The 20,944-nt window shown below is 46.1% G+C and overlaps 1 protein-coding gene across 1 annotated transcript in view; it reads right to left on the reverse strand.

Moving 5' to 3' along the window:
* FAM83B (family with sequence similarity 83 member B) overlaps positions 1 to 20,944 on the reverse strand; it is a 150,197-nt gene that overhangs the window by 16,828 nt on the left and 112,425 nt on the right. The window contains exon 3 of the mRNA XM_073589140.1: positions 19,970 to 20,134. Coding sequence (XP_073445241.1) covers positions 19,970 to 20,134 — 165 coding nt within the window. The remainder of the gene's footprint in view (positions 1 to 19,969; positions 20,135 to 20,944) is intronic.

Raw genomic sequence — 20,944 nt, forward strand, 5'->3', positions numbered from 1 at the left:
GCGTTCGCTGAGAACCAAATTTGCTTTTTCAGCAGCTGCAGCAGCAAGCATTATAATACTTCATGCCACAGTTGTATCCTTGTGAAGACCTTCATTTTTATATATAATTCTTCTAGACTTCAGAGATATAAATATATATTGTTGGGCTAGCAATGTTCGGGAAACGTTCCCTGCAATTAAGAATATTAATGGAAACCGCTTGAAGAAATATATAAATTAATTAAAATGAGAAAGTTAGGAAACAGTTCTGAAATAACATAGTGGGTAAAGTGGAAAACAATGGGATGCAACAGAATTTTTTTTAAGAACTCATTTTCTTGCATTCAAGAAAGGATATTTTTTGGGGGTAGGGGAAGTTATTTTTTTTATCTCCTAATGAAAATGGCAAAAAACATGCTAAGTAGCTGAAGGGGTCACTTCTCATTTTCTCCTCATTACGTGCATTTAAGGTTAGTTTCCCTGTTATGTGAAGATAGGTAAATTACTGGTGTGGATTTTTCTAGATACAGATGTTTAGCATACCATAAATAGTGAGGGTACTACCTGTAATACATTGGGATTGTCATTGACTATTGCACTGTAGTATACTTAACGGCAATGCGTGTAGTATACATAAGCATTTTTAGTGTATTGTAGAGATGAGCAAATTTCCTGCAATTCAAATTCACCAGTTTTGCCAAATTTTACTCCAAAAAATTAATTTGCTGAAAATTGATTTTTAAAAGGGTTGTGCGGTCCCAATCACTAAAGGGCCTGTCACACTAAGCGATATCGCTAGCAATATCGCTATAACTTGTGACGTTATAGCGATATTGCTAGCAATATCGCTGTGTGTGATACTTACCTACGACCCGCTCCCCTGCTGGTTATAGCTGATCGTGCGAGAACGTCCTGGACCGTTTTTCGTGTCAGCTTCCTGTGGCGCTTCCTGTGGAGAGACGAGCGACGAGCGTGGAGCCGGGCGGGAGGACGTCAGGATCGCCTAGTGTGACAGGTAAGTAGCGACCCCTGACCCCTGTGATGTCGCTGGTGAGATCTGCCTGTGTGGCAGCTCACTAGCGACCACTTAGCGATGCACCAGCGATCCTGACCACGTCATATCGCTGGTCGGGATCGCTGGTGCATCGCTAAGTGTGACAGTACCTTTAGTCTGCAGTCTCTCTGTTTGACTGCAGACTTAAGAATCTGTGCACTGTGGGGATTTGCTGGTTTCTGACCCAGGACCAGAGGGAAAATATGAGTTATGGATATTCCTGACCAGGGCCCGTTTAGTGGGTGTGGCCTTGCACCATACAAGTGTATGGAAGTGAGGCTGCGCCCACTAGCTGGGAGTATGTATAACCCATACATACCTTCCTGTCCCATGTCAGAAACTGGCAAATCTCCGCATAGAACAGTATGCGCACTGGGGGATTCATAAGTCTTCTGTCACACAGAGTGACTGTAGACTTATTGTATTAGACCAGTCAACCCCTTTAACACATGGAAAGTGCAGCAAAGCCTCCAATTGCCCTCAATAGATGTATATAACTCTCCAACCTCTTACAAACTCTTTAGCACATACACAGCCTTAGTAATGTCAAAATAACCTCAAGATATATTGCTATGGGTAAAAGGATGGTATGTTAACCAGCGCTAAACAAAATCCACCGGCTTTCAGTGGAGGTGATGTCAGAGGAGCAGCTTCAGTCGATAATCACATGAAGTACTTTGATTGACAGCCAGCTCTGCACCATATCAGTGAAAACCTGAATGTTATTTTAGTCCTACAGCATTCTTACAGCTGTTGATCACAGTGCAAGGAACAATGACCGAAGCCACTGTGGGCCCCACCACTAAAACTGAAAGTTGGTGACTACAGGGAGAAATTAGGGCCCCGTCACACATAGCAACGCACCAGTGATCACGACAACGATATGACCTTGTCAGGATCGCTGGTGGGTTGCTACATGATCGCTGGTGAGCTGCCAAACAGGCAGCTACACCAGCGATCAGCACCGGCGACATGCGGGTAACAAGCGACGCACGTCGCTTAGTTACCCACTGTGTACCTTAGTTACCAGCGCACTGGTGCAGGGAGCTGGTAACCAAGGTACACATTGGGTTTCTAAGCAGCGAGCGGCACTTAGAAACACGATGTGTACCTTGGTTACCAACTTCCTGCACCAGAGAGCTGATAACTAAGGTACACATCAGGTTTCTAAGAGCTGCGCGCCGCTTAGACACTCGATGTTTACCTTAGTTACCAGCGGCAGCTTGCTGATTGCTGGTCTCCCGCCTGTCACACGCAGCGATGCGTGCTGGCCAGCGGGAGACGAGCGATAAAAAAATGTCCTGGCCATTCCAGGATGATCAGCGATACCCGGCAGGAGGGCTGGTCACTGGTTAAGTGTCACACACAGCGATCTTGCTGGTGAGATCACTGTTGCGTCACAAAACTTGTGACTCAGCAGCGATCTCGCTAGCGAGATTGCTATGTGTGATGGGGGCTTTACTGTAAGTTAATTTTCTACTGGTAGCTGCACTTTCAGTAAGGGTACCGTTACACTTAGCGATGCACCAGCGATCCCGACAATGATATGGATCGCTGGTGCATCGCTAAGTGGTCGCTAGTGAGCTGCCTCACAGGCAGATCTCACCAGCGACATCGCTGGGGTCGGGGGTCACTACTTACCTGTCAGATGCGGCAATCCTGACGTCCTCCCGCCCGCGTCCACGCGTCGCTCGTCAGTGCCACAGGAAGCCCAGCAGGAAGCGCCTGACGAGAAATGATCCAGGACCTTCTTGCGCGACCAGCGATGAGCAGTGGTGGAGCCGGTCGGAGGTAAGTATCACATGTAGCGATATCGCTAGCAATATCGCTGCTACGTCACAAAATCGGAGACTTTGCAGTGATATTGCTAGCGATATCGCAGTGTGTAACGGGGCTTAAGGCTACTTTCACACATCAGGTTTTCGGCGTCAGGCGCGATCCGGCGTCGTGCCGGAACGCCGGATCCGGCAAATGTTTTGTAAAACCGGATGTGACGGATCCGGTTTTCTGCCGGATCCGTCTTTTTCTTGACAGACAAAACCGGATCCGTCTCATCCGGTTCATCCGTTTTTCTATCCGTTTTTCGACTGATTACGCCGGATCCGGTTTTTAAAATTGACCCTTGTGGCTACTGAGCATGCTCAGACCAAAAAAACCGGATCCGGCCATCTGGCGCATTGCGGCGCTCATAGGCTTCCATTGTGTGAAAAAGCCGAACGCGCCGGATCCGGCGTGTCCGGCTTTTTCGCCGGAGACAAAAAACGTTACAGTAGACGTTTTTTCCAGACGCCGGATCCGGACACATTGCCGGATCCGGCGAAAACCGGATGAAACGCATGGCCATCCGGCGCGATCCGGCGCAAATGCAAGTCAATGGGGGGGAAACCGGATCCGGCATTGCATTTCGCCGGATCCGGTTTCTGTCAAAAGCGCCGGATCGCGCCTGAAGGCGAAAACCTGATGTGTGAAAGAGGCCTTAGACTGTCAGGGAGCTCTGTAATCCCATTTACAGATTAACTCTATATCTGGATGTACATAGTGCTATCCAAAGTGAAGTTCCCTATAATGAATTCACTTTAATGAATAATTTCATTATTAGCCTGATTAAGCAACCTACTGATTAGCTGCTGACATACACATATTACTAAAAAACTATAGTCTGAAATGTGGTGCACAATTAGAGATTCAATGCATTTCCCAACATATTTTGTTATGTCAACTACAGTATAGGTTGTGTTTTAATAGTAATAACATGTAGTTTACACTAAAATTCTGAAATATAAATTTATACTGTCATACTGTAGAGCACATGACTTTATACTTCAAAAGCACAAAAACATCTCAGGAGAATTTGACAAGGTTACACCACAATATTTAGATTCCAATTACTGTCACGATTTGTGCAGAGTAATGTGGATGTTCGTAAAAGACCTCATTTATGTTTTATGCACTGCACAGACTAATTCTCCTGCTTGCCTAAATTATGCATAAAAATGAGATGTTTGCTAATTTAATTGCAAATCATGAATTACTGAACTTTGTCAAAATAACAAATGTAATAAATCAGGTTACATTCACATTTTGGCTTCCATTTGTTCCATATTGACCAAGTGGAATTAATATGCAAAATGGATCTGTTGTATTGCTGATGGAAACAGAGAAGTCCCATTGATTATTAATAGGTCCATCTTGGTTCCATTTTGTTCTGTTTTAGAAATTAAAAATTGCAGCCTGTGAAATTTTTTCTCCGACTGTCTTTAATAGTTCTTTACATGCTACATTAAATGTAGCTTTTCCAGTAGACTTTTTAGGCTATACATAAATAAAAAAAGTAACAATTTCCAAATTCTGTAAATAGGTGCTAATACCGATACTCACATTAAACATTTGACTTGCTATATCCAATTGTATCTTAACGACATTGTACTAACTGGACAACCCCTTCTCAAAATGATGGCATGCCAATGATTAAGTTATAGCTGCAGGTCTTAAAAAACAAGACAAGCAGGTTCCCACCTTCCCTTGGTCTTGTGCTGGCTCTCCCTCTCTTCTCTGTTCTCAGTGTTTTGTTAGAACTTCCATAGTCAGTCATTGAGTGCCTCGGCATTGTCAAAGTAGATGCTATGAGCTGCCTATACTGGTAATGCACACTGTCCATGTCATGTCACCACCGCATCCAAAACACTGAAGCTAAAGCAACAGCAATCTGTTTATGTTATATACATAAAAGCATTTAGGGGCCACTTTTTAAAATTCAATAAACTCCTTTAACCCCTTAATGACCAATGTCGGATCTGTCATTGGATGTCTCCCCCTGTTTGGTACAGGCTCCGGCGATGATCCCGCACCTTTTCCAGCACATGACAGCTGAACTGATCAGCTGACATGTGCCGATAACAGCCGTGGGAGGAATTGTGATTCTCCCGTGGCTGTTAACCCATTAAATGCCACTGTCAAATGCTGACAGCAGCATTTATCATTCATTTACTGCAATTGCGCCAGAAATCCGCCCATCGTTGACTACTTTCACTTGATTGTGGGTCACCGATGGATTGACATGACAACCAACGGTCTCTTGGAGACCTGTATGGTTGTCACTGCCGGATTCATCCACTCAATGCCGACTTTTATTCACCATTGACTTGCATTGGGGTCGGGTTTCGGACAAAACTCCAACTTTTTTTTCCCTAGTCGGACCAGTTTCATCTGAAACAAATTTTGTTTCATGAAACCCGATCCGACCAAAGTCGCTCAACTCTACTTAATACTAGAGCTCAGTGAATATGGTTGATTAAATCTGAATTCTACTCTAATAATGCAAAAATCCGCATTCACCATCTGTATTATGCAAAATTCCAACAAAAACGGAGTACTGGTCCATTTAAAAAGATGTGACAAAATTTTATTCATGAAACACATATAAAGACAGGTATATAGACATGTACTTTCTGCATATGAGGAGAAGATGACATGAAGGGCTCAGTGAGAACAAAGAGGTCAACTCATCCACATATCAAGTATGATGTATATGGGGAATGATTCCTGGATGGAATATTGATGTGTTAGTACAAAAAATGCCAATCATAAAGTGCTAGTGCCTTTGCATTTCCTATCAGCTCAATATACAACATGGTATTGCTGGGAAGAGCAAGATTCAGTCAGAATAAATTCAGTTGTCAAAAGAAAACATATACAGTATTAAGGGGAATAAAAATCACCACCAGCAGAGCCATGCATATACTGAGAATGGAGTCTGTCAGTTAATCCAGGTTCTTACCCATAATGTCACACCATGATGAGTCAGTTAGCGGCCCCAACGCGCGTTTTGCGTGGGTTTCCTTGGGGGGTTGTATGCTGTTAATTTTTACTAATTCAAAGAGTTTAATGGAATTATTCAGTAATCAGTTATTTATTTTTAATGGATCTGTGTGCTGGTTTTGTAAAATCTTTTCCATGCAATGTAGTAAAAAAATTCTATTTTAAGGGAACCTGACAGCAGGCTGCAGATACTTGTGAAAATGGCAACTTCCAGTGATGTGCAGTGTAACTACAAGCCTTGTGCATGAAGTGCTATGTTTATGAGCATCTCAAAGTTAAAAATTCATAGAAGTGAGTGCAAGGCCAGGCCAGAGGTCTACAACATGACTCATTGGGCATGCTAAGAGATTGGGCAAGACTGTTCTGTGTGCAGTCTTGCAGCGCTGGGGTCCTGGGTTCAAATCCCACCAAGGACAACATCTGCAAGGAGTTTGTATATTCTCCATGTGTTTGCATGTGTTTCCTCCGGGTTCTCCGGTTTGCTCCCATTCTCCAAAGGCATACTGATAAGGAATCTAGATTGTGAGCCCTAATGGGGACAGTGACAATAATGTCTGTGAAGGGCTGTGGAATTAATGGTGCTATATAAGTGAGTAAAATAAATAAATAAAAAAGTTTTCCGAAACATTGAGATTGCCTGAAATCACTGTTAAAAGACAGATGATAATAGCTATCAATCCTGCTGTCAAGTTCCATTATTTTTTTTATTACAAATAGGTTCTGCTCTGATATGCTGAATATAGATTTGTTATATCATATTACATTATTTTAATTTTTTTCTTTTAAGATTAAAAAGTGTCATGTCAGAATCTGCTGTATATAGGATGAATGTAGCCAACCAGCTGCACAATTAATTGGGCAATGGAAAGGTATAGTTTCAAAGAAGGCTAAAAATGATAAAGATCTTCACTGATCTATGAGGACACAGTTAATACTCGAGGTGAACAAGTATATTTGAAATGGAACTGAATTCTATGTGAATATTGCACAAATCTGCAGTCACCAAAATGCAGATTTTTTCATATTAAGCTTCTGAGAAAATTAAGCAATATGGTGCCTACTGGTTATTTATATCTGGCACAATACAGGGAAATCAAAAGGTTAATTCCTTCATGACCTGTGATGTATAGGTACGTCATAGGTTGTTTCCCTGTATTTGATGCGAATTTGGCACTGAGCCTGCATATTTCCTGGCACATGATCAGCTGTCATGTGCCTCTAACAGCTGTGGTGGAATTGTGATCTACCCATGGCTGTTAACATGTTAAATGCCCCTTTCAATCTCTGACAGTGGCAATAAACTTCCGTGAAGAGGAAATGCATCATAATTCACAAAAATTGGCACCCCTGTCATGTTATTGCAGGGCATCGATGAGTTGTCAATGTAGATCTCATGAAAATTAAATAAAAAATAAAGTATAAAAGTTCAAATTACAACCCTTTTATCCCATTCAAAACAAAAAAACAATAAAAAATACACATATTTAGTATCAATGTGTATGCCCGATCTATAAAAATATAATCTAAATTAATCCGATCGGTAAATGGCGTAAGGAGTAAAAAAAATCAAAAAGCCAGAATTACTGGTTTGTGGTCATTGCAATATTGCAATAAAATACAATACCAGGCAATCAAAGTATTGTATCTACTAGAAAATTGGTATATATAAAAAGTCAGCTTACCAAACAAAAAATAAGCCCTCTCTCAGCCCCATATCCTGAAAAAGAGTGATGGGTGCCTGTTTTTAAAAAAATTCCACCACTTAAAGATTTTGCAATGTCATTGCATTTATAACTTTTCTTCCTGTTTTCCAGTACATAAGATGGTACAATCAATGGTGGCATTCAAAACTACAACTCATCCTGCAAAAAAACCTCACATGGCCATATTGACCAAAAAATAAAGTTATGGAGACGAAGGGAAGCAAGAAATGGAAACGCAAAAACGGAAAATTGCCAGGTCGTGAAGGGGTTGAAAAAATACTTATTCTCACCTTACCCCTCACCACTTTGCTCTTCACTGTAACACATCAGGACTAGTGATGAGCGAGTGTACTTGTTGCTCGGGTTTTTCCGAGTATTTTGACATGCTCGGAGATTTAGTTTCTGTTGACACAGCTGCTTGATTTGGGGCTGCTGAATACATGTGAGGAATGCCTGTTTGTTAGGGAATCTCCACATGTATTCAGGCTGGCCAGCAGCCACAAATCATGCAGCTGAGGCGACAGAAACTAAATCTCCGAGCACGCCAAAACACTCGTTGGTCACCTGAGCATGCTCTGAGAAACCCGAGCAATGAGTATACTCACTCATCACTAATCAGGACCTTTTCACATTATCTTATCACCACCATGAGGTGGGACTTCCAGTTTTTGTTTAGGCATAGGACATTTCTGGGCTAGGTCATGGCACACATCATGATATCATGACTTTGTGACTTTACACGAGCTAGTAAAAAGTTAATTTTTACTGTATTTTAGTTCTTTGTGTAAATTCTTTTCTATAGATTTGTTTTTTATTGTACTGAACCTTGTCTATATTTTGGCCTTAAGTACTTTTTTTAGGACTGCTTATATTATTATTATTATGCATTTATATAGCGCCATTTATTCCATGGCGCTTTACATGTGAAATGGGGAAATATAGACAAGTATAATAAACATGTGTAAGACAAGGGACACACAAGTTCATAAGGAGAGGGGACCCTGCCCACGAGGGCTCACAGTCTACAGGGATGGGTGAGGATATAGTAGGAGAGGGTAGAGCAGGTCGTGTGGTGGTTGTTACACCGCTCCGCCATACTCACCCGGCCTCCGCTCCCACGCCGCAGTCGCCCTCCGCTCCCACGCCGCAGCCTCTCTCCACCCGCCGCGGCGGTCACCTGAGACAGACCCGCGACCGATGCCTTCCCTGCATGCTATGCGCATGCGCCATAGGCCGCGGCCGCGCCTCCTTCCTGCTTCTTATGCTCCGGCTGTGCCCTGACCCGGAAGCACATTTGGACCAATGGCTGACCAGACGGGGCCATATCAGGCCGCTTCCCCCTGAGGGAGGCGCCTGATCGTTGTGTTTCCTGACACTCTGGCCTCGCTCCATCGTGCACACTCTGCTCCTGCAGTTCCTGTCTCGGCTGCTCCTCACAGCAGCTTCTCAGTCCTGCTACCCGTGTTCCTGTCGTCCTACTCCAGTCCTGCCTTGTGTTCCTGCCGTCCTACTCCAGTCCTGCCTTGTGTTCCTGTCGTCCTACTCCAGTCCTGCCTTGTGTTCCTGCCGTCCTACTCCAGTCCTGCCTTCACTGTTCCTGCCGTCCTACTCCAGTCCTGCCTTGTGTTCCTGCCGTCCTACTCCAGTCCTGCCTTCACTGTTCCTGCCGTCCTACTCCAGTCCTGCCTTGTGTTCCTGCCGTCCTACTCCAGTCCTGTCTTCAGTGCTCCTGCCGTCCTACTCCAGTCTCAGTCTTACTCCGGTCCATCCTGAGCCGCCCCTCTCGGTACCGGCTACCGTGGTACTCGAACCCCTGGGCCTGCTCCTAACGGTCCCTGTATAGGGGTCGGTTCCACCTGGCAGCTCGCCCGGGGTCCCTCGGTGCCACGGTCCAGAGGGTCCACTCTCGGAGCTCCCGCTCCTGACCACCCACGCTAACAGTACGATCAGGCCATGGACTCCGCCGGTACTACGGCTGCTACCCAGAAAGAGTTGCTATTCCTACGGGAGAATCAGGGGCGCATTATGTCAATCATGAAGTCGATGGACACCCGTTTGTCGGCCTTACAGGTGGCCGATCCTGGAAATGCCACTCAGCTGGCCAGTCTCCAACAGGAGCTGGGCCAGCAGCAAGATACTCAAACCCACATTTTGTCCTACATGGCCTCCTTTGATAGTCGCTTGTCGGCCCTCCAGGCTGCCGCTGCAGTGCCGACTCCTCCCCCTGCGTCTGCTGCTCATCCGACGCCCCGCCTCGCCAAGCCGCCTCGTTTCACCGGGGATCCCAAGCTCTGTAGGGGGTTCTTAAATCAGTGTAGTCTCCACTTTGAATGGCTGCCGCAGCAATATCCCTCGGACCGGGCCAAAGTGGCCTTCATCATGTCCCATCTGGAGGGAGAGGCCCTTTCTTGGGTAAACCCGCTCTGGGAACGTGACGACCCGGTCGTTTCGAGTCTCCCGGTTTTCCTGGATACGTTTCGTAAGGTTTTCGATGAGCCGGGCCGGTTAGCCTCTCTCACTGAGTCACTCTTTAACTTACACCAGGGCTCTCTCACGGTCGGACAGTACGCTATTCGCTTTCGCACTATTTCCTCTGAGCTCGGCTGGAATAATGCAGCTTTGGTGGGGGCATTCTGGCGCGGTCTTTCTAGTAAAATAAAGGATGAACTCGCTGGTCGAGATACCCCGTCCACCTTAGAGGACCTTATCTCGCTGGCTACCCGCATTGACCTGCGCTTCCTGGAGCGCGCTCGGGAGTCAGTGAGAGACAGGCGCTCCTCCAGGTCAGTTCCTCCTTTCGCTCAGTCGGCCAGCTCACGTTCAGTCGGATCTTCTTCCCTCTCTTCGGGTGAGCCCATGCAGATAGATCATCTCAGGTTGGCCGAGTTACGTCAGAGAGAGAGACGGGCACAAGGTCTGTGCCTCTATTGCGGTCATTCGTCACACTATATCCGCACCTGTCCTAAGAGACAGGGAAACGACTCCACCTAGGTCAGGTAAGAGAGGCCTTCCTAGGTGATGATGATGATTCCTCTCAACCCCTTACGATTTCTGTGCTTTTGGTTTCAGGAGGGAGGCGTGGTTCCGAGGTGGCCTACGTGGATTCGGGCTCAGCGGGTAACTTCATTCGGCCGGAAGAGGTAGACAAATACCAAATTCCTGTAGTCACTCTATCTAACCCAATTCAGATTGCCACCGTGGATGGCAAACCGCTACAGGTGACCGTCACCTTGGTCACTGAAGAGGTGGAATTGCAAATCGGAGCCTTACATCGAGAGAAGATAGCCTTTTACGTTTTACCTAAGCTCTCTCACGCCATTCTACTCGGTCTTCCATGGTTAAGGACTCATCAGCCTGTTCTCGACTGGTCTTCTGGGGAGATACTCCGCTGGGGGCACCCGTGCCAAGCTCGCTGTCTGACTCCTGTCCGCCTGGCGGCCGCTCCACGGTCACCTCCAGACCTCCCGGGTCTTCCTCCAGCTTACAGCTCCTACGCCGATGTTTTTGATAAGAAGGAAGCAGAGGTCCTCCCTCCACACCGGCCGTTTGACTGCCCAATTGAACTTGTTTCTGGTTCAACCCCCCCAAGGGGCAGAATCTACCCTCTGTCTCCCGTGGAGACCACCGCCATGTCCGAGTACGTCCAAGAGAACCTCGCCAAAGGCTTTATACGGAAATCCTCTTCGCCCGCGGGAGCCGGGTTCTTCTTCGTCAAAAAGAAGGACGGGACTCTACGGCCATGCATTGACTATAGGGGCTTGAATGAGATTACCATCAAGAACAGGTACCCTCTTCCACTCATTCCGGAACTGTTTGACCGTCTCAGAGGGGCTCGGGTCTTTACCAAGCTGGACCTCAGAGGAGCCTACAATCTGGTCCGTATCCGTGCAGGTGACGAGTGGAAGACCGCTTTCAACACTCGAGATGGCCATTACGAGTACCTGGTCATGCCCTTCGGTCTTTGCAATGCTCCTGCAGTCTTTCAAGAGTTCGTCAACGAGATCTTCCGGGATCTCTTGTACTCCTGTGTGGTCGTGTACTTAGACGACATCCTCGTCTTGTCGCCGGACCTCTCGTCCCACAGAAAGAGTGTCCGCCTGGTGCTTCAGCGTCTTCGGGAGAACCGTCTGTATGCAAAGATCGAGAAATGTCTCTTCGAACAGACCTCTCTGCCATTTCTGGGATACATTATCTCCGACGCTGGTCTAAGGATGGATCCCGAGAAGTTGTCTGCCATCCTCAAATGGCCTCGCCCCGTCGGATTAAAGGCGATACAACGATTCCTCGGGTTCGCCAACTATTACCGGCAATTTGTCTCCCACTTCTCCGCGATCACAAGACCCATTTCTGTGCTTACCCGTAAAGGGTCTACTTCCAAGGATTGGTCTCCTGAGGCAGAGGAGGCCTTTCTGTCCCTAAAATGGGCTTTCTCCACGGCTCCGGTCCTGCATCGCCCTGAGAGCGATCGACCTTTTGTACTCGAGGTGGACGCTTCCTCGACTGGTGCCGGGGCGGTGCTGTCCCAGAGAACCGCCTCCGGTCGCCTGCACCCTTGTGGCTTCTTCTCGAAGGCCTTTTCTCCATCCGAGTGTAACTACTCGATCGGTGACCGGGAACTTTTGGCCATCAAGTTGGCCTTGGAGGAATGGCGCCACCTCCTGGAAGGAGCTGTCCATCCTTTTGTCATCTTCTCGGACCACAAGAATCTGGCCTATCTCCAGTCTGCCCAGAGACTAAACCCTCGCCAGGCCAGATGGTCTTTATTTTTTGCCCGATTTGATTTCGAGCTCCGATTCCGTCCCGGCAGCAAGAATTCCAAAGCCGACGCCCTGTCCAGGGTCTTCCAACCACACGAATCCACGGAGGAACCGTCACATATCATTGATCCCACTAGGATCATCACCGTGGCTCCAGTGAACTGGCTTACTCCTCCGCCTGGCAAGACGCTTGTGCCAGAGAATCTCAAGCAAAAGGTTCTTCTATGGGGGCACTCCTCCAAACTGGCCGGCCATGCCGGAACTAAGAAGACCCTTGATCTTATCAAACGTCACTACTGGTGGCCCTCACTTCGCCAAGATGTACTCGATTTTGTGGCTTCTTGTCCATCCTGTGCAAAGAACAAGGTACCACGGAGATCTCCGTCTGGCTTGTTGCTTCCGTTGCCTGTCCCTACGGTTCCTTGGGAGAACATCGCCATGGATTTCATTACCGACCTACCCTGCTCTGCGGGCTGCTCAGTCATTCTGGTGGTGGTGGATCGTTTTTCCAAGATGGCTCACTTCATCCCTCTGCCCGGTCTTCCCTCAGCGCCGGAGCTGGCCGAGATCTTCATTCATCAAGTCTTCAGGCTTCATGGACTACCTCGACGCATTGTGTCTGACCGAGGGGTTCAGTTTACCTCCAAGTTCTGGCGTTCGCTTTGTAAGCTTATGACGTTTCCCTCGACTTCTCCTCGGCCTACCATCCACAGTCCAACGGACAAGTAGAGCGTACCAACCAGACGCTTACGGGATACTTACGCCACTTCTCTAACGCCCACCAGAACGATTGGGTCAGCTTACTCCCCTGGGCAGAGTTCGCTTATAACAACCATGCTGGTGAGTCTTCGGCCAAGTCTCCATTTTTCATTGTTTTTGGCAGACATCCTGGTGTCCCTCTTCCGATAACCCCTGCCTCTGAGGTACCCGCGGCCAATGCCTTGTCCTCGGAATTTTCTAAGATTTGGGCTGAGACCAACACATCACTCAAGAGATCCGCTGATCAGATGAAGAACTATGCAGACAAAAAGAGGTTGGATTCTCCTCCGTATCGTGTTGGCGACAAGGTCTGGCTCTCCTCCAAATTCGTCCGACTAAAACTGCCCTCCTACAAGTTGGGTCCACGCTACATCGGTCCGTTTGAAATTCTGGGACGTATTAACGAAGTTGCCTACAAATTGAGGTTGCCTGCTTCGCTCCGGATCCCAAACACCTTTCACGTCTCTCTCCTGAAGCCTGTGGTGCTGAATCGTTTCCATTCCTCGCTTGATCTTGGTCCTCAGCCGGTGGGTGCCGACAACGTTTTTGAAGTGCAGGACATCCTCGCTGTGAAAAGGGTTAGAGGTAGGACTTTCTTTCTCGTTGATTGGAAGGGCTTTGGTCCTGAGGAGAGATCCTGGGAGCCTCGGGAGAATATTAATGCTCCCCGTATCCTCAAGAGGTTTCTTGTTAATCTCCGGGGGGGGGCGGCTTAGGGGAGGGGGTACTGTTACACCGCTCCGCCATACTCACCCGGCCTCCGCTCCCACGCCGCAGTCGCCCTCCGCTCCCACGCCGTAGCCTCTCTCCACCCGACGGCCGCGGCGGTCACCTGAGACAGACCCGCGACCGATGCCTTCCCTGCATGCTATGCGCATGCGCCATAGGCCGCGGCCGCGCCTCCTTCCTGCTTCTTATGCTCCGGCTGTGCCCTGACCCGGAAGCACATTTGGACCAATGGCTGACCAGACGGGGCCATATCAGGCCGCTTCCCCCTGAGGGAGGCGCCTGATCGTTGTGTTTCCTGACACTCTGGCCTCGCTCCATCGTGCACACTCTGCTCCTGCAGTTCCTGTCTCGGCTGCTCCTCACAGCAGCTTCTCAGTCCTGCTACCCGTGTTCCTGTCGTCCTACTCCAGTCCTGCCTTGTGTTCCTGCCGTCCTACTCCAGTCCTGCCTTGTGTTCCTGTCGTCCTACTCCAGTCCTGCCTTGTGTTCCTGCCGTCCTACTCCAGTCCTGCCTTCACTGTTCCTGCCGTCCTACTCCAGTCCTGCCTTGTGTTCCTGCCGTCCTACTCCAGTCCTGCCTTCACTGTTCCTGCCGTCCTACTCCAGTCCTGCCTTGTGTTCCTGCCGTCCTACTCCAGTCCTGTCTTCAGTGCTCCTGCCGTCCTACTCCAGTCTCAGTCTTACTCCGGTCCATCCTGAGCCGCCCCTCTCGGTACCGGCTACCGTGGTACTCGAACCCCTGGGCCTGCTCCTAACGGTCCCTGTATAGGGGTCGGTTCCACCTGGCAGCTCGCCCGGGGTCCCTCGGTGCCACGGTCCAGAGGGTCCACTCTCGGAGCTCCCGCTCCTGACCACCCACGCTAACAGTGGTTCAGTAGACCAAGGATCATTGCAGGCTGTATGCTTGTCGGAACAGGTGGGTCTTTAGGTTCTTCTTGAAGGTTTCTGTTGATGGTGAGAGTCTGATGTGTTGCGACAGAGAGTTCCAGAGTATGGGGGAAGCACAGGAGAAGTCTTGTATGCGGTTGTGGGAAGGATAAGGGGGAGTAGAGAAGGAGATCTTGAGATAATCGAAGGTTGCGTGCAGGTAGGTACCTAGAGACCATGTCACAGATGTATGAAGGAGACATGTTGTGGATGGCTTTGTATGTCATGGTTAGGGTTTTGAATTGGAGCCTCTGGGCAATAGGAAGCCAGTGAAAGACCTGGTATAGGGGGGAGACTGGGGAATAGCGGGGAGACAGGTGGATTAGTCAGGCAGCAGAGTGTAGGATGGACTGGAGCAGAGCCAGAGTGCTAGAGGGGAGGCCAGAGAGTAGGAAGTTACAGTAGTCGAGGCAGGAGATAAGAGCATGCACTAGTGTTTTTGTGGTTTCGTGGTTGAGGAATGAGCGGATCCGGGAAATATTTTTGAGTTTGGGGCGGCAGGAGGAGGTGAGGGCTTGGATATGTGGTTTGAAAGCGAGCGCAGAGTCGAGGATCACCCCAAGGCACAGAGCGTGTGGGACTGGGGAAAGAAAGCAGCCATTGACATTGATGGATAGGTCTGGTGGAGGGGTAGAGTGAGATGGGGTAAAGATGATGAATTCTGTTTTGTCCATGTTCAGTTTGAGAAAGCGAGCAGAGAAGAAGGCTGAGATAGCAGACAGATATTGTGGGATTTCAGTCAGTAAGGAGGCGAGGTTGGGTCCAGATAGGTAGATCTGCGTGTCATCTGCATAGAGGTGATACTGCCAACCGTAGGAATCTAAGAGCTGTCCCAAGCCAAAGGTGTAAATGGAGCATAGTAGGGGTCCTAGGACAGAGCCTTGAGGAACACCGAACTGACAGGGGGCGAGGTGAGGAGGTGGTGTGTGAGAGGAAGACACTAAATGTCCGGTCTGTTAGGTATGATGAGATACGTATATTTATGGTTATTTATAGTTGTGTTGTGATTGGTTGCTCCCTTTGATAATACTGATAAACCAAATGTTTGATAGTTAGAACTAAGAAAAATAAAATTAAAAAAATAGAAACACTATGTCCTAGTACGTATCTGTTTTTATAGCCCAAGTTCGAATTCAGTTACTTTAAATTCATTCAACATGTCATGTCTGCCTTAAAACAAAATGAAAGTTTGAATGTTATAAATAAACATTTAGAATTGATACAAAACTTTGCACAACCTGGAGAATAAGGCTGCGTTCACACGTCGCTTTTTTTGCGTTTTCGCTGCGTTTTTTAACAGGCGATTTTGCCGCAAAAACACAAAAAAACTGCATCCCATGCAATCCTATGCATGAGCATAGCAATGCTGTGCTAATGCTGTTTTCCCGCGGCGGAGTCGCATCGCGGAACCATACGCAGCATGCTCATTATTTTGCGGAATCACGGCGATCCCGCACCCATAGGATTGCATTGTTCCACTTACTTCCCACACGTGACTGTGCCCACCATGCGAAAAGTAAGCAGAACATTTGCGGATAGTACCCACGGTCTGGAGGATTGGAGACAGTCTTCCGGTCTCTGGGTACCATATCCCTGTAAAAAATAGAATAAAAAATGGTGTTATATTCACATTCCGGCGTCCCATGCAACCTTCCCGGGCCTCAGCGTTGCTTCCGTTCCCAATAATGCCTTGCGAGACCTTTGATGGCGTCGAGGTCTAGCGATAATGTAGTGGTCCCTATTCCTCGCGAGACCGCGACGTCATCAAAGGTCTCATAAAGCATTACTGGGAATGGGAGCATCGCTGAGGCCCGGGAAGGCTGCGCGGGATGCCGGAAGGTGAATATAACACCATTTTTTATTACTTTTTATTATTTTTAACATTATATCTTTTACTATTGATGCCACATAGGCAGCCTTAAAAGTAAAAAGTTGGTCACCCTCGTCAAACACTATGTTTGACGAGGGTGACCAACCTGTCAATCAGTTCTCCAAGCGATGCTCCAGATCGCTTGGAAAATGCTAGCATTCTGCAAGCTAATTACGCTTGCAAATCGCTAGTTTTTCCGCAGGAAAATTTCGGGAATTTAAAATGCGATTTTCCCGCAGAATGGAATGGTAACTTCTGCAAGAGTTCCGCTACGTGTGTACATAGCCTAAATAATGCAAACAGAGTTTTTTCTACAATAATTAGCTTAATTATTTAAAGTGCTAAATACATTCATTGATGTCTGATTTTTTCACTTAAAAGTTTGAGGCTGTGTGCACATGTTGCGGATTGTAAGCGTTTTTGCCGTGAAAACACATACAAAACGCAACCAATTGAATTATTTGGCATTCAGCACATGCTGTGCTAATGCTGCATATTTTTCCGTGGCGGAATGCGCAAAGTAAGCAGATCATGTGCGGATGGTACCCAGGGTCTGGAGGAGAAGAGACTCTCCTCCAAGTTCTGGTTACCATATCCCTGCTAAAAAAAAGAATTAAAATAAAAATTGTGATATTCTCACCTTCCGGTGGCCCCCGCAGCCTTCCCAGACCTCAGAGATGCTCCCGGCAACTCCCTTTCCAGTGATGCCTTGCAACAATGACCTGTGATGACATAGTGGTCTCGCATGATGTTATGTCATCTGGGGTTATTGTCGCAAGGCATTGCTGGGAACAGGAGTTGCCGGGAGCATCGCGAGGATCAGGAAGGCTGTGGGGGTCGCCAGAAGGTGAGAATATCACGATTTTTCTTTTTTTTTATTATTTTTAACATTATATCTTTTTACTACTGATGCTGCATAGGCAGTATCAATAGTAAAAAGTTGGTAACACTTGTCAAACACTATATTTGACAAGTGTGACCAACTTGTCAATGAGTTTTCCAAGCGATGCTACAGATCGCTTGGAAAGCGCTAGCATTCTGGAAGCTAATTACGCTTGCAAAATGCTAGTTTTTCATGGGAATCTCACATGCAGATTTCCCACGTATATCCCTCAGCAGGGAGCTGCGGAATTGCCGTGGAAATTTCCGTGGCAATTCCGCACGTGTGCACATAGCCTTAAGTGAAGCTCATAGGACTGTAAAGAGAAAGTGTTTTTTGGGCCAGATAGTGTTTAATTTATGGAGTCTGAATGTGGGTTACATGATAAAAAGGTAGACCAAAGCAAAGTTTTATTTAAATTCAGTAATAAAACTATCAAGAAGTAAATTATAGTCGATACTATTTACCTTATGTTCATTACAAATGAACTAAACAATAATTAATTAGATGTGAGCTCATGTATTTGAAGTTTATTGCAGAATTGCCTCAAGCAAGTCAGAAAAAAGTAATTCTCTACTAAGCTTTATTCATTCACTTAGTTGCAAAAGCTTTAAATTATTCTATATTTTATCATATGGAAGAATATAATACATTTGTCATGATCCAAGTGTGGACTGGACCCGCACGCTTGGGGTTAATGTCTGGAGCCCAGTACTGGTGGACCTGCACTCATGGGGTTAATTTTATGATCCCAGTGCAGGCTCTTACCTGCACAGCTGGGGCTTATTATTGTGGCCTCTCCTTAGTTCAGGGAGAGCTTCTTATAGCCCCAGGAAGCGCCAATCCCCGTCAGTTATACTTTCGCCCTTGGCAGAGTGTGTTGACCCCTGAGTGTGTTTGTGCTGTGTTCTTGTTCGCCTGATACTTTGGTTTTTGACTCGGTCTGTTCTCTGGATACTGCTTGTTGGATTCTGTTTTTGTACCTTCTATGTCTGTTTGGCTTTGACCACTGCCTGGCCCCGACTAACCGTTCTGTCTCATCCTTGGTACTGTACTGCTCTCTCTGTGTATGACCCCCGTTTGTCTGACCTGAGGATTCCTATAGTTGTGTCCTGCAGTATCTCTGCAGCAGGACGCTAAGCCCCACCCCTTTCAGTCACCTGACCATAGGTCCTGTGCCGCTTGCTAACTTCGGCGTCCCAGGTCCTGTCTGCCGGAGTTTTCCCCCGCTGTAGCCGACACCGAGCCCCTCTGCAGTATGGGTGAGTCCCGGTTCAGCCGTGGCTGTCCGCCGGCGCTGAGCAGACCATGATAACATTTTTGTTTCTTCTATGCTTATATTAAACACATATGTTTCTTGACTTGAAAATTGGATTTTGACAATGACATAATGAGATACATGGGTGGAATTATCACAGAAAAGTCTTTTTTAACAGTCTATTTTTACCTTCATTTAACACTAATATATCTGCTTGAAATTAACAGTTTGCCATTTAATCTAAATCACATTTGGTTGCTGTAATTCACAGAATTGTGTGTTAAGTTCCTTTGACCTAAGTTGCGTTATATGATGCATATAATAGTCATTTATGTCAGGTTAGCCAGTGATATGCATTTTTAGCATTATTTCCATAGAAAACTGGTTAACAAAACTTAAATACATACTGTAGATAGATAGATATGGGATATATATCGTATAGATATGTGATAGATAGATAGATATGGAAAGATAGATAGATATGGGATACACTGTATATGGGATAGATATGGGATATATATGGGACAGATAGATAAATAGATAGGAATGGATAGATAGGTAAAAAGGTCATATATGGAACCAAAATTTCAACATAAGGCAGAGAATAGAATACAATTATTTTTAGATAGGCAGAAAGACAGCTACCATTGGTCATTTTTCTTATCCATAAATGATCATCAAAAGGTTACAAAATATAAAAAGCCCTTATACTCACATAACTCCTCACCATCACCTGTTCAGTCCTTGCTGCATTTTCTTATTACTGCACTGCCTCAGGCACTGCAAACTCTTCTTACATACCAGGCCAGGATTCCCATCTCTTATGAAGCCTGGGATAGTGCTACGCATGTGAGTGTAAGGTCACGGTGCAAGTCTTGACATTGTGACTTTGAGAACTGTTGCATAGGATCCTCCTGGAATCTGAGCTTAAAGTCATGGTCTGTCATCAAAGGCCGAGATCGGAAGATATGATAAGGACATGACAGGTGATGGTGAGGAGCGAAGGGGCCAGAGAGGTGAGCGCTAAGCTTAGCATAGGGATTTTAATTATTTTTTTAAATCTTGCCTTTATTATGCTCTCGGGTATGGAGAAACCCAACAAAGAAAGAATATTACATGAGGAGAATAACTGCTCTGCAAATCAAATTTCCCTGAAAAATACATGCAAACAGGCAAATTCATATTTTGCCGAATTCGCTCATCTCTAATAGATAGATAAATAGTATATTGCTTACCCTTAGTCTTTGAACTTGAAAGCCCTGTTTCTCTGCCATTGTCAAAAAATGTGGAAAGTTCACATCATCAAGAAGTAGATAGACAGGAATTCCTCTTGTTGAGGCTTCCACAAGTTCTTTGAATATATCAATATCGGTAAACATGTCCATTACAATAGCAATCACCTGCAGAATAAAGTAAGAACATGTTAGTCACATATAACAGTCTAATATGTCCTGTGAAAAATTCCCCCTTTTAAAAACCTTACAAAGTACCACAAAATAAAAAGGTATACCTTATATCTCTTAATCCATATGGCAAATTTTAAGAAAATAAAAATGCAATACCCAGTGCAGAAGTAGTATTAAAATAAGAGCAAAAATGTTCTGTTTCTGCCTTTATAATCTGTTCTGTCTCTACATTGTGTTGCTTTCAAATGTGGTAGCAAAACCTGTTGACGTATTCCCTTTTACAGAACGTTAGGAAGGTATTAAGATTAGAAATAAAAAGCTGGAAGACAAGCTTTTTTTTATCTCTTTGAGTATCCATTTCTGAGAGTAATTTTCCAACTCATAATCTTTACAGGGAACTATTAAAAACAAAGAAATGTTATCCATTCCCATATAAGAGCCCAAAACAGCTCTGCTAATACCCAACACACATCCAGTGATCATTGGTGATACTTCTATTCATTATATAGCATTCATTGAGCACCAAGGGCAGTTATAAACTATGACTGTCTTCTCTCCTTGTTTCAGAGCTGTCTTTAACAGCTAGAGACTCAAACTAATTCTGCAAGATTGCAGTGGTGTTGCAATCAGTACCATCAAAATAACATCACAGCAGACTCAATCATCTCACTGTCAAAAAAACAGAAGGCAGTTGACAATGATTTCAGCTCTTCAACTATGTAAATGCCTATGACTAAAAGAACCAAGAAGGAGAAACGAGAGGAGACAAAGTGCAAATAGGGTCTTCTGTGGGTAACAATATAA

Source organism: Dendrobates tinctorius, unplaced genomic scaffold (genome assembly GCF_039654945.1).
Source record: "Dendrobates tinctorius isolate UK_male_01 unplaced genomic scaffold, ASM3965494v1 ptg000107l, whole genome shotgun sequence".
Lineage (NCBI taxonomy): Eukaryota > Metazoa > Chordata > Amphibia > Anura > Dendrobatidae > Dendrobates > Dendrobates tinctorius.